At 35.9% G+C, this 15,075-nt stretch overlaps 1 protein-coding gene and 1 pseudogene across 2 annotated transcripts in view; both read left to right on the top strand.

Moving 5' to 3' along the window:
- The first annotated feature begins 6,352 nt into the window (after positions 1–6,352).
- The window catches only part of Dpy19l2 (dpy-19 like 2), an 80,234-nt gene continuing 71,511 nt past the window's right edge, over positions 6,353–15,075 (top strand). For both annotated transcript variants that reach the window (XM_076863918.2, XM_077110695.1), the window contains exons 1-3: positions 6,353–6,746; positions 11,106–11,130; positions 12,476–12,563. In XM_076863918.2, the coding sequence (XP_076720033.2) occupies positions 6,353–6,746; positions 11,106–11,130; positions 12,476–12,563 (507 nt within the window). The remainder of the gene's footprint in view (positions 6,747–11,105; positions 11,131–12,475; positions 12,564–15,075) is intronic.
- Positions 13,233–13,625, top strand: LOC143411870 (protein LLP homolog pseudogene; annotated as a pseudogene).

The raw sequence follows: 15,075 nt of genomic DNA, 5'->3' as shown, positions 1-15,075 counted from the left end.
TTCAACATATGGAAATCAATAAATGTAATTCATCATATCAATAGACTTAAAGATAAGAATCATATGATCATCTCAACAGATGCAGAAAAAGCATTTGACAAAATACAGCACCCCTTCATGTTCAAAATACTAGAAAAACTAAGGCTAACAGGAATGTATCTCAACATTGTAAAGGCTATCTACGCTAAGTCCCACGCCAACATCATTCTAAATGGAGAAAAACTGAAAGCATTCCCTCTAAAAACTGGAACAAGACAGGGATGCCCTCTTTCACCACTTCTATTTGACATAGTTCTTGAAACACTGGCCAGAGCAATTAGACGAAAGAAATTAAAGGGATATGGATAGGTAAAGAAGAACTCAAATTAGCACTATTTGCTTATGTTATGATTCTATACCTACAAGACCCAAAAAGTTCCACCAGAAAACTTCTAGAACTAATAAATGAATTTAGCAAAGTAGCAGGATACAAAATCAACATCCATAAATGAAAGGCATTTCTGTATATCAGTGACAAATCCTCAGAAAGGGAAATGAGAAAAACTACCCCATTTTCAGTAGCCTCAAAAAAATAAAATACTTGGGAATCAACAAAAGAGGCAAAAGACCCCTACAATAAAAATTACAGAACACTAAGGAAAGAAATTAAAGAAGACCTTAGAAGATGAAAAGATCTACCTTGCTCTTGGATAGGCAGAATTAATATTGTCAAAGTGACCATACTATCAAAAGTACTATACAGATTTAATGCAATTCCAATCAAAATCCCTATGACATCCCTCATAGAAACAGAAAAAGCAGTCATGAAAATCATCTAGAAAAATAAGAGACCCAGAATAGCTAAAGCAATCTTTAGCAAGAAGAGTGAAGCAGGTGGCATCACTATACCAGACCTTAAAGTATACTACAGAGCAATGGTAACAAAAACAGCATGGTATTGGCACCAAAATAGACTTGTAGACCAATGGTACAGAATAGAGGGCACAGAGACTAACTCATATAATTATCTTATATTTGACAAAAGTGCCAAAAACATACATTGGAGAAAAGATAGCCTCTTCAACAAATGGTGCTGGGAAAACTGGAAATCCATATGCAACAAAATGAAATTAAACCCCTATCTCTCACCATGCACAAAACTCAACTGAAAGTGGATCAAGGACCTCAGAATTAAACCAGAGATGCTGCATCTATTAGAAGAAAAAATAGGCCCAAATCTCCATCATGTGAGATTAGGCCCCAGCTTCCTTAATAAGACTCCTATAGCACAAGAATTAATATCAAGAATCAATAAATGGGATGTATTCAAACTATAAAAAACTTTTTTCTCAGCAAAAGAAGCAATCAGTGAGGTAAATAGAGAGCCTACTAATGGGGAACAAATTCTTACCACTTGCACATCAGATAGAGCACTAATCTCTAGAATATATAAAGAACTCAAAAAGCAAAACAGCAAAAACCCAAATGACCCAAACAATAAATGGGCTAAGCTACCGAACAGATGCTTCCAGAGGAAGATATATAATCAGTCATCAAATATATTAATAAATGTTCAACATCTCTAGCAATTAGAGAAATGCAAATCAAAACTACTCTTAAGATTTCATCTCACTCCAGTCAGAATGGCAGCAATTAAGAATACAAACAACAATAAGTGTTGTCAAGGATGTGGGGAAAAAGGCACCCTCATACATTACTGATGGGACTGCAAATTTGGTCCAGCCAATAAGGAAATTTCCAATAACGGAGATTCCCTGGAAAATTGGGAATTGGGAACAACCATTTGGGAAACACCAAAATTGGGAGCCACCATTTGATCCAACTATCCCACTCCTCAGTTTACAAGTCCAAAGGACTTAAAAACAGCATACTACAGGGACATAGTCATATCAATGTTTATAGCAGCACAATTCACAATAGCTAAATTATGGGACCAACCTAGATGCCCTTCAGTAGATGAATGGATAAAGAAAACGTGGTATATACACACAATAGAATATTATTCAGCATTAGAGGGAATAAAATCATGGCATTTGCAGGTAAATGGATGGAGCTGGAAAATATAATGCTAAGTGAAATTAGCCAATCCCCCAAAACAAAATTCCGAATCATTTCTCTGATTCAAAGATGCTGATTCATAATATACTACAGAGGGTGGGGATGGGAGGATTAAATGAACTCTAGATAGGGCAAAGGGAAAGGGTATGGAGGGAAAGGAAGGGAACAGGGGTAGGAAAGATGGTGGAGTGCGATGGTCATCATTAAGTACATGTATGAAGAATGAAGGATGTGCCTCTACTTTATGTACAACCCGAGATGTGAAAAATTGTGCTCTACATGTGTAAAATGAATTGTAATGCATTCTGTTGTTATATATAACAAGCTAAAATTTTTTAAAAAGATGCATTTACCTTTAAACTTACTGTATGCTTCACTGTATGACAACTTTCCATTTTCCCCTTTAAAGCAGCAACTGTATCCAACTAGAATTTTAAAAAGATCTATAAAGTAATTCAATATTAGCTTTTAAAGTAAATTTTTTATTATTTAAAAATTAATCAACCCTAGATTTGTAATGATTATAGATTAAATAAGCAGGTGTTTTATAAAATACACAATTATAGATTAAATAAGCAGGTGTTTTATAAAATACACAAAGTTGAAAGATACTCATTTTCAGCAGAGGCAACTTGCTGAAGAATAATTTGAAAGGCTCTTTTAATATATAAAAACAGACAGATTTGAATTATGTGAAAAACAAATAGCCTTTAAGAAGCACATACCCTAGTTTTAGGAGACCAAAATAGAGATATATAATTAAACAAAAAATTTTTAATCTTTGAATGTATAGAAAAAGTCTTAAGGAAGTATAATTAAAGTGAGTAAAACTATAAAGTAAAATTATTTAAAAGATTTGAAATGTAGCTTAAGTGCAGTTCACATAATTGTGCGATCCCAAGAATTTTGCCAGCATTTTGGAAGACAACTAATTTTGATAGACTAAAGATAAATATATTGATGCCATTTCCAACTCATTGCACCATAAAAAGCATCTCAATGTATAAGACATTGCGAAGCAGTACAAAACCCATCTTTCATGCAGAATAATATCAATCAAAGTGAAAGCAGGATTTTAAGTGATCAAATTAAAAGTGCAAAATTTATAACATTTTCAAAATGGTGTTCATTGAATTCCTTCTATCTAAATTGGTCCATATAATCAAGGTAGATATTGATGTAGCTTAGCTTAATTTAAATATGTATCTGTGTATTTGTGTAAAGTTAAAACATTAAAATTTTATAGACAATTTTTCTGAACCAACTAAAACACAGTCATTATTATTCGGAAAACTATTGATCATGATGAATATCTTAATGATTTTCATACAGGAAATATGCTATATAATTGTTATTATGTGGGGTTACATTTGGCATTTCCCTACATTTCATATTTAGTAAACTGATTCATTACAATAACAGTGATTTTGTCCTTTTTTAAAAAAATTTAATTCATTCATTTAAAACTACCTAAAATGTTTTAAAATTCGGATTCACAGGTCATTATTGCCACCTGCTGGTTACATAGTTAAGTTGCTTTTTTTTTTTTTTTTTTGGTAAAAAATTACTAATTACCTTACTAACAGACAAAGGGAACAAATAGGCAAGTTTTAGATACATATGATTGGATTAGAAATCTTTATGCAAGGAAAATCAGTTGATGTACCATGAGGCGTCTTCATTTCTAACAACATAAGACAATGTAGAAATATATTGCATTATATCTAATTATATTGTGCTATTTAAATTATTTTATAATAGAATGAAATATCAGGAATATTGGCTTAAGTTGTTATTGTTAATAAGCATGTAGGTGAATTGTTACTCAAATAACTGTTTAAGATAACTAGATTCAAAAGAGATCACTCTTACAGAAGATATAAAAAGATGAAAACATGCATGATTCTAATGAACTGGATAAAATAAATTTCATGATTTCCCTCTTACACACAGATCTATTCTGTTTAATAACAGAACAAATAACTATTAAGGCAACTGTTTCAGAAGTTAACTAATGAACTTAGAACATGTAGTGTTGTTCAACAATAGAACTAATATATAACTTGATGATTATGAATTCAGGTGAGCAAACTATTAATTGGAAGTAATACTCTCCAGCGTCCCATAAAATATTCCATCTAAAACATGGTAATATAACATTAATTAAGTATGCACTAGGTTTTAGGTGGTTTACAATCATTATTTCATTCAGTAATACCATTCAGTAAGGATGAACTTCACTCATTTTTCAGATGAGCAAATTAATCTTAGAGTGGCTAAATTACTAGCTCAATGTCACACTGTTGATTTTCCTATGAGGGTCCTCTACATAAAAGATTTAGAACAGTGCCAAACACTGTTAATTAATCCAATGTTTACTATATAGCTGATTCAAAAACAAAAAATACAATAACTGCACTGCCCTTATTGTTCCAAAATATGAAAACATAAAGTGTTCTATTTTGTGTATTCATTCAAGAACACTTTTACCAACCACTCATAAATACCTTGTATTTTAAACTCAGTACTGGACAGGTAGGATTTACTATATCCCTGATCTTCAATTTCCTATAAGTTGAGTGCCAAAACATTTTAAACAAAAACAAAACAAACAAACAAACAAACAACAACAACAAAAAACACAGTGACAGGAATGTAGAAATGCTCCCTGGGGAGAAACAATAACAACCAACCTTGTAAAACAACACATTGACTGTAACAGTTCTTATTGAACTTTGGGTGTTTTTAAATTTTTTAATTTTTGTGCTTAGTGAATTTAAGCTAGTATCCAGATGAATAATACTGTCCATAAGAGCTCTAGACTCTCAGAGAAGGAGTAATTACTGCAGCCCAAAGGTGACAAAATTCAGGTGGGCAGGGAGAAAAGGATTTTTAAAAAGCCAGTTACAGAGCCTCCTGCTGTGGCCCTCTCACGTGGAATGACTGGAATGGAAGATCTGCGTCGGGAAATGGGAAAGTTGAAAAGGTAGATGTAAGCAGATTACTGAAGGCTTGATGGGCAAACCAGGGAGTTTATGCTTTATGGGCTATGTGGAGCCATGAACATTTCTAAACCGTGTTGCATCAGGGACTCTAACCTGGCTACAGAGACATGAGGTGGGAGGGAAAGGGAGAGAAAAGGGAAATTGCATGGAAATGGAGGGAGACCCTCAATGTTATACAAAATTACTTATAAGAGGTTGTGAGGGGAAGGGGAAAATAAACAAGGAGGGAAATGAATTACAGTAGATGGGATAGAGAGAGAAGATGGGAGGGGAGGGGAGGGGAGGGGGGATAGTAGAGGATAGGAAAGGTAGCAGAATACAACAGTTACTAATAGGGCATTATGTAAAAATGTGGGTGTAACCGATGTGATTCTGCAATCTGTATTTGGGGTAAAAATGGGAGTTCATAATCCACTTGAATCTAATGTATGAAATATGATATGTCAAGAGATTTGTAATATTTTGAACAACCAATAAAAAAAAAAGAAAAAAAAAAGATTTATAGTTCTGACGGGGAACTGGGGATTAGGGAGTCAAATCTGATCGACAAAAAACCAAAACGAAACGAAACAAAACAGATGGGACGTGAAGCAGTATGACTGCTGCATTATGGACTGTGCCAGAGGACATGGAATATGCCACCCCGCACCCTCTCCCGTCCATCTGTACCAGGCACTCAGGCCTCCATGGGATGGTGTGGTGACTGTGACAACAAGCGCGCACCTCTTAATTGGTCCTGGGGAAAGACTGATTTAGGAAAATGCTGCACGCCTTGAACACAACCCTTCTATGGCAGAGGAATTCTGACGCCCCTGTTGGAATTCCAATAAAGGATAGTAAGGAGAAAACCATGGTATCACGATACACATGTCCACCTCAGGCTGTGGGGTGACATCTCCTGACTCACGCGGGCTGGGTACCCGTCGCTCGTGGGATGGCACGTGGGGGCTGGATGCGCGCGGGGCTGGAAGCGAGCAGGGTTGTGCTGGGGGGGGGGGCGGTGCGCGTGGGTGGCGCGCGCGTGCAGCTGGCGTGGAGCGCCGCTCTTGGGAGGTGGCGTGCGTGGGGGTGCTGCGCGGAGGCTGTGCGCGCGGGCAGCGCGAAGCAGCGAGGCTCGCGCCCCCGCCCTCCACGTTTCGCGTTGCCATGACGACTGGGAAGCCCGCAACGGCGGCGAGGACCAGTCGTTGAGGCTGCGAGGCCAGTCAGGCCCCTCGGGACCTCGCCTGAGTCGGCTGGGCCCGCTGCCTAGAGAGACTCAGCTCCATCCGAACAGGGACTATGAGAAAATGGTCGGGCAAACGAGGAATAAACTCAAAGAAGCGACTTCAGAGCCACCTCAATCTACTCGCGCCTTGCAGTCGAAGCGGCGGCGCAAGGCCACCGGAGCCGGAGCCGGGGAGCCCGAGTTGGAGAAAGAGCTGCAGGAGGAGATGGAAAAGCCGGAGCTGCTTCTGCAGCCTTCGTCCCTAAGCGGCAGAAACCTGCCAGGGGGCTCCCGGGATTACACGCCGCGGAAGATCCGAAATTTGAACGCGCAAAACTGCTTGCATTTGGAACAGCTCGCCAAAACACTACTTTTCGGCCGCTTTCAATTTCTCTTCTGTTTCCTGGAACAGGTCCGCGAAAAGGTGCACGTATTGCAGACCCTTAAGGTCTCGAGCAGGACCACCTTCAGCATAGGTGAGCAGAGCAGGCAGGAGAGCCCTTGGAAGGAGCCTGATGGCGCTCCTGCCAGGGTCCCGCGGTGCTAGGCTTTTCCCTTGGAGCCGAGAAAGATTTGAAGTGGTTTTCTTGAGTCTTAATGGAGAAGAATTTAACAAGCGTTTGTGGGGTCCTACCAGCAATAATGATAAGATCCAAGCGCTGGAGAAGCACTTCCCAAGAATTCCCAGCCTCCTTACTTCTTGTGTTAAAATACTTTTGTAGGATTTTTGGGCTTAGTGGTCACTTCTATGTCAATAAAATATTATTTAACCTAGGAAGCCAATTCTCACACTTTGTAAAAGTGATTGGCAAGATCTTTGGGTGGGAGGTAAAGATATTTTATGCTTCTCTTCATCTTAAATAAAGCAAAACAAAGGAAGTGTTTTCAAATTAGTTGACATCATTGATAGTGAAAATAGGGTCAGAGTGGACAAAGATGACCCAGTGCTGATACCCATTTACTTTCGGTCTGGTGTGGTGCTTCCGTGCTTAAAATTAGGGATTTTGTCTTATTTAGGTACTTGAAATAGTTTTCTTCCTTCATCTTTTGTAGTTTGGGATATAACTTAAATGTTATTGTTGTCTCTATTTTGAGCCTAATCCTTAAAAGTTATTGTTGTCTCTATTTTGAACCCAATCTTTGATCAGACTGAATACTAATATAAATTGAGACATAGATAAATGTCTTTTAATGCGAGTCATTGTATTTTCTTTTCCACCAGGTCAGTGGAAGCTCCACCATGGAGTGATAACAATACTTGAGAAATAATGGTAGTTCATGTTTAGATTCTTATCACATTTCTAATTATGTCAGTAGACATATTCCACATCCAGAATCAACATGGGTTTGGAAACCACACCATTTTCCCAAATCCAAGTTCCAGTGCACTGAAGTTTGGTCCTTGAGAGGCACCTGATGAGTGTTGGGTGCAGTAATGACAGACGATATCAGTTGTTATGGGAGCTTAGAAGAACAAGTTAATATTTTAGGGCTGGGATTGAGAAAGGAGATCAGGAAACACTGTTGGGGAAAATTGGGGCTCAAATTGTCACAAAAGGCCAATATTTGGATGAACGGAGCTGAGAACAAGTATTAGAGGCTGATGGAACTGTTTATGATTATAAAGTTGTGGAAGTAAGACAACATGAAAGCCAAATTAGGCTGAAAGGAAAGATGTGGAAAACAGAGAAAGTAGGAAGTAAGTTGAAAAGATTGATTGGGATTGGCTTTGAAGAGCCAAATCAAGGCCGAGGGTTGGGCATTTGACCTTTATTAGTAAGAAGGCACTGATTGGTTCTTTTCTTCAAAAACATTTTTTAAGGAGATAATTTGAAATTACCACTTGAAAAGGGAATAATTCAGTGGCATATTAGTACATTCACTGTGTTGGCACTGAATGACTTTCAAATTGGAGAATGATTTGATGAGGAGTGTGCTACACATTGGTTAACTCAGCAGCAGGGTGGACACTGGACTGGACATAGAAAGGAAACAGAATGGCTATAATGGTCTTAGCATGTAGGAATGGGGAGGGCCAGACAGAGATTGACAGGACAAGATAAGTTGTTAGAACAGGAACTGAGGGAGGTGGAGGGAGAGAGAAAGTTCAGGTTTGAAGATCATGGATGTGGTAATAATTAGTGTAGAAATGATTGTTGACAATTTGAGATTGCCAAGAGATACCAATGTGGCAAGAGAAAGGGGGATATAGTAAAGAGACCTGGAGAAAACTTGTAAACTTAGTTTCAGAGGATGAGAAGAAAAGGAAAAAAAAACAGGTAAATATATAAAATGTTTTTAGGAAAATAGAATGGGGAGATTTAGTATGACAGAGATGAGAGAAAAAAAATCCAAGAAACTGATCAAATGCTACAGGAAGATGGAAGAGCATAGGAATTGAAACAGGGCTTGATTTTTATAACTAAGAGGTCATTGGTTATTTAAAGAGTTTGGGAACTTCAAAGGAGTAAAGTAGCCAAGGGTGTTGTCATTAAATGGGAGAGAAACAGGGGAGGTCATATTCCACATTTGGAAGGGTTCTTACCTTAAGGGAAGTGTTTTCAGTTCTAGGAAGATGAAATTTCAGTTTTCAACAAATGAAAGATCCAAGAAAGGAAATAATTGATGTAGCAACGTTTTGGAATGTTTGAGAAGGAGGAAATTAAAAACACAAACTTGAGAAACTATGGAAAAAAGGAGAGAGACTTTCTCTTCTGAGGTGGTAGAGAATAGAAAAAACAAACAAGGATTACTGTATAGAGAAATGTTGAAGTGGAGGTAAAAGCAGTTGGGAGTGCTGGTGGCCCTTGGTGTTTGTTTCAGTCAAGTTGAAGACTGGGTCACCCTCAGGGTGAGACTGATAGACATAGGGTTTGGGGACATACTTTTAATCACTATGTAAAGGCCTAATGCTAGGCACTTCATGCACCTGGAAAACTGTATATTATACCCATGTCTGTCCTTTGGGAGGGGGAGGTGTGGAATATAGGGGGAGAGAGTTAGACAAAGACTTTTGAGGATCTTTGAAAAGGTCGATGGATTTGGTAGAATATTTGATCTTTTCCACTTAAAATATTATTTTTAAGATTTTTTGCCAATGCATTTCATTTTCAGGAGAATAAAAGAGTACAAATATAGTTGAATAGTAGTTACTGTATTTCTTAAAGTTCATGAAGCCTTATCAGAGGGGCATCTTTTTCCAATTTAGAGAGAACGGTGACTCAGACTACATTAGATAGGAAATGTTAACAAATGTATAAACAACTAGTGAGTAAATATTTCAAACTTTGCAGGGCACATAGTGTCCATTGTATCATCATCATCTTTTTGGTACCAGGGATTGAACCCAGGGACACTAAACCACTGAGCCACATGCCCAGCCCTTTTAAAATTTTTTTATTTTGAGAGTGGGTCTTGCTTAGTTGCTTAGGGCCTTGATAAGTTGTTGAGACTGGTTCTGAACTTGCAATCCTCCTGCCTTAGCCTCCAGAGCTTGCAAGCATGTGTCACCGTGCTCAGTATCTTCATCTTTTTTTTTTTTTTTCTTACAACCTTTTAAAAACATAAAGACCATTTATAGCTTGTGGAAAGTATAGAAACAAACCATAGGCTGCAGTTTACCCATCCTGATATAAAGCAGGTAAATTTTGTGGAAATTATTTAAGATGAATCCAGGATAGTAATATGAAAAAAGAGCTGGAGAAACAGGATTAGGGATTTCATCATTGTAATTTTTAATTCCTTTATTGAGTAACTTGCATTTATTTTATTAGCCAATTTGAGTAAGTTTTGAATTTTTAAAGGGGTTAATGTTTGTGGTTTTTAAGATGACTTGCTAAGTATATTTGGGGCAACCATGAGAATTATTACAAAGTCTTAGAAGGAAGGCAGGACTTCTGAAATAAGTAAATTCACTTCTCCCTGACAATAAGGAAGATATTTAGAAGATTATCAAAATCAACTTTTTCAAAACTTCAGAAATTATCCAAAGGATTACAATAACCTAAAGAGCATTAATTCAAGGAAAGCTGCTGAACCCTGTGAGAACAGTAGGGTTTGTGGTGTTCTTGTTCTGCCTCCTCCACTACTGCCCACCCCTTCTCATCCCTTTCTTCTCCCCAGCTCCATGGTATTCTTTTAAAAAGCAACTTTCTGCTCACCAGAGGGCACAGACTATGTTTGTCGCTCTTTAAAAAGCTCCATATCTAGAGTCACTATCAGACCTCATAGCCCTCTAGTAAAGCCTCATGTACCGGGTGCATGTTATGGGCCATTTAGAGGTACCTAGATCTGGGAACTCACAAAGAGCTGACACTTCCTCAAGGTTTGAATTGCATAATGGAGTTTTCAAATGGGCTCTTAAGAAGTGATTTTCTACATTTAACCATTTTCTGATGAGCCCAAGGAACAGTGTTCTAGAGTGGCTCCTGTTGGCTTAAGTCTTTTCTAAAAAAAAATCTAGCCTAGTGTACTTATTCACTTCCTTTTAAAAATTTACACAATAGAGAATAAGAGACAATAGAAAATAATACTGAAAAAAAACCCCAAAAAGTTTCAAAAGCACATATTTCATCACTCCTTTACAAATTATCTAAGAGGCATATGTATACCTTTCAAGTCTCCCCCTTTGCTCAGTTGTCAAGGTCCCTTTGCAAAAGGTAAGTGTGATTTGCAATTTGTTTTGTGTCCTATGTTCACATGAAGGCAGAAGTAGCTGGCCATATATCTTTATTTTCTCTCTCTGGACATGTAAGCAAATGCATTTGAAATACTTGTTTTAAAGGTATTTCAGGTAAAGCATCTTTTAATTTCCCTTTTTTTTTTTCTTTTTCCAGCTGCTATTGTGGGAATTTTGCACTGGTAAGATTTAGTTTTCTTTTGGAATAAATAAAAAAATTTGGTTTATAACTTGCCATCAATATTTTCATATAGTAAAACATAACTTCTAGCCATGTATATGTAATATCTATATGTGTACTAATTTATAAACGTTATTTTTTAATAAACCTCATATGTGAAGCAGTATTTATAAAATAGATTCATTATGAGAATAGTTACTTACAAATTTAAATATTTTGGCTTTACCAAAGAATTCCCCACTGTATTTCCTTAAATATTTAAGTTTCCTAGTGTATTTTGTAGCTTAAACTAACATACTTCCCTACTTTAGAGTATCAATGTGTTGTTAAGTGACATGAGTTTAGAGATAAAGTTTTATTAATACTTGTCAACTGGTGAGCAGGTAGAATTGAAGAGAAAGACTATGTAGTAGTAAAGGCAGAAATAAAAGACTTTGAGCCTTTTACTGTGCATGGGCATTTTATTTTACAAAAGTGATCTATTTGTAAAAATCATCTGTAAAATAATAATATTTTCCGTCTGGAATATTTTTGTCTCAACTGAGCTCAGATTTCTACTTTTGGGAAGTACGGATGCTGTGTTCTGTTGGGATTATGCTGCTCTGGCCATTTTGTCTACAGGAAACTTTTGATGTTAGCTATAATGGTAGGAAGGATTCTTACTGATATTAGTCTCCTGACATATGACCATAAATAAGGGGGAGTGGAAAACCAAGTTGATGGATGGGATTTTGCTTTATTTTCAACTTCATTGGAAAGCACCACATAATTAAGGATCGCATAAATGTTAACTGCAACTAATTATTTATCACATATTTTGTCACTGCCTACAGCTATTGATTTGCACTGTTAAAATATCCTTTAAGTATAGTTCTGTGTTCTTTGGCACTTTAAAGTTGATCCATTATATGATATTATACTTCTTTAAAAATCAGTTTCATCTAATTTTACTTAAAATTATATTCTGAACACTTTTCAACAGTTAATAAAGGTATTTCCACAACCTGGTACATTTGAATCACTTCTTAAACTTAAAAAACAAAACAAAACAAAACTTGCCAGTGTTCTGATTTAGAAGCCTAGGGTGGAAGGAAGGGAGGAGAGAATTGGAGGAATTTTGGATATACATAGAAATAAGTTTAAGAACCAAGTTAATAAATTTCACATATGTGCTACACTGGATTATAAATGCCCCAAACATGTAAGTTAGTAAACAATTCTACTATTATCTTAATATTTATTATAAAAATTTATTTTTTATATGGCTTTCTTACTTTAGCTATAACCTAAAAATGTTTTAGCATTGGTTTGACACCTGTTCTTATTATATTTCATTTTTTCCCTAGGATACATTTAATATCACTTTTTGAAAATGACCGTCATTTTTCTCACCTCTCATCTTTGGAACGAGAGATGACTTTTCGCACTGAAATGGTTAGCCTCTTTCTTCTAATGAATTAATTTGTGATTTAAAAATAGAAAGAATGTAAAGTAGAAATTTATTAGGAATGGAAATGAATTTTTGTGTCTAATTTCTGTTTTATAAATTTCCAGAATATTGGGTCCTTTAGCTACTTCTTGTTTATTTTCATCTTTCTAACACTTGTAAAGTTTTGAAGAATTTGTGACGGGATATAAACTATTATTAAATAAAGAGGGTAGCTGTGACAGAGTGTGGGCTTTGGTGACAGATCACAGGACTCAGCAGTAATGTGCTTCGTTGTTTGATGGCTAATCAGTTATCTTTCTCATCTCATCTATTAAGTAGAAATAATAGTTTCCTCATAGGGTTTTAGTGAAAACAAAGGGAGAAAATGAACAGAAGCATGTATAACAAAATATCTTGTTATCAATAACTTATTTAAATATATACATTGCTTTCCTAAATACAGTCTTTTGCATATTAAATATCTTTTAATTGTTGTGTTGCTTGTCTTTCTGCACTGAAAGGAAAATACTTCCATGAACTGATATTTTGACAATCAAAACTATGAGAAAATGGCCAATCAGAGATGAGCTAAAACAGATCTTCAATTGAGGAGCCATTAGTGTTGTTTGGCCTATCAAAAATTAGGTAGTTGAATTCCAGTGAGTATGATCTAAATGGCTAAAAGCTTACAGAGTAAGTAGAAAGGGAAGATGACTGCTGGAAAAAAAAAGTACTCCAAAGGAGCATAACAGACTTAAAATACTTCTCAAAGTATACAGTAATGTTTTAATGAAAGATGTTCAAGAGATAGCAACTGTTGTTACCCAAACAGGGCCAAGAAAAATGCAATATATTGATAAAAGATGAAAAAGATGAAATGAAAATGGAGACTGATAAATGGAGAGACAAAAAGATTCTTCTAGACCACCATGGACAGTCCCAGTATGGATCAACCAGAGCAGAGAAAAAGGCTGAAGGCATAGTGAGAGAAAAGAAAGGGGAAACGGGCTGAGGGTGTAGCTCAGTGGTACAGTGCTTGCCTACCATGTGCAGGACCCTGGGTCTGATCCCCAGCACCACAGGGACAAACAAAGGCCTGGTGTGTGTGTGGGTGGGGTGAGGGGGGTGTTGCTGGGTTTTGAGCAAAGCAAACAGAAGCATTGGAGCAGCAAAGGCAGCAAAGGTTTGGCTTGACTCTTAAAAATGAATCATGTTCCGTCTGACAGATATTTGATTGGAAGTACACACATTGATTTTTAGCTCCCACTAAATGAAAACTATTAGTTCTTATATTTTAACTTGGCCTTTTGAAAAAATTCAAACCCCAAATAACTCAAGCTTATTTTGGAAACTTGAATAATATTTCATTTGATGAATGAAAACTATATTGATGTTTTTATTGGATGCTGCCTAATATCCAGGTATTATCACAGGTCAAAACCTGTCAAGTGTTAATGTGGATGTTTTGTTTGTTCTTACAACTTGGTGAATATAGTTAGCAAAAAAACTAATGATTTACCGGCAAATTTGAGTGAACTCAGATTTTTTAATCTGAGTTTTTTCTAAAACCCTATGAGGAAACTATTATTTCTAAACTATTATTTCTATTTTTTTAAGCAAAAAAACTAATGATTTACTGGCAAATTTGAGTGGAACTCAGATTTTTTAAATTTATGTAATATTATTTAAAAATAAATATCAGTGGATCTTATAAGTAATACTTGTTTGGGATTTTGGTTTTGTATAATTTGGAATAAAAGATATTTTGTGTGTAAAAAAATAAAATAGTTGGATGAAGGAAGAATGAGTCTAAAGTTGAAATTATTTTTATTATTTTGGGGCCAGAGTGTATTATTACAAACAATGTAGACCTTTATTTCCTTTTATAAATGATGCAGTCCTTTATTTTCTATCTTATTTGAAAATAGCAAGTTGACAAAGTGATATGAAAAATCGTGCTTTTAAAAAAATGCTTGAATTTTAAATCAAAGGCATTTTACTATCCTAATGAAGCCATTATTTCACATGCTGAAATGATGTTAAAATAATTCTTTTTTCAATATACAGCATTTGTGAGCAAAAGTCAGTGACATTTAGCTTTCACTTTGTGCAGCGATGATAGAGGTATGAAATAAGCTGGAAGCATGAAGTTCCATTCTCAAGCTGTGTTTACGATCATTATGTGATATTTCTTAAAAGCATAGGAAAAAACGAAATTTTTCATATGCAAAATTTGCACAGGGTCACAGAGGCATCCCCATTTATGATAAAATTCATTATATGCCAACTTCCAAGGACTGTGGGCACAACCAGATTTGGTACAATTTAAAGTATATTGTATACATATGCTAAGGCCCTGTTAGAAAAGATTCTTCAAACATTTGACCATCCCTAAAATTCTTCATTTTGAAAAATTTTAAGCACACAGAAAAGCTGATAGAATAGTAAAGCGATATCTGAAAAAACTTGCTTTTTAAGTCTACTAATGTAATATCAAGGAGTAATTAAAAAGTCTTA

This window comes from Callospermophilus lateralis, chromosome 1, assembly GCF_048772815.1.
Source record: "Callospermophilus lateralis isolate mCalLat2 chromosome 1, mCalLat2.hap1, whole genome shotgun sequence".
Taxonomy (NCBI): Eukaryota; Metazoa; Chordata; class Mammalia; order Rodentia; family Sciuridae; genus Callospermophilus; species Callospermophilus lateralis.
The sequence above is the reverse complement of the archived record's forward strand: the minus strand, read 5'-3'. Positions and strand labels throughout refer to the sequence as shown.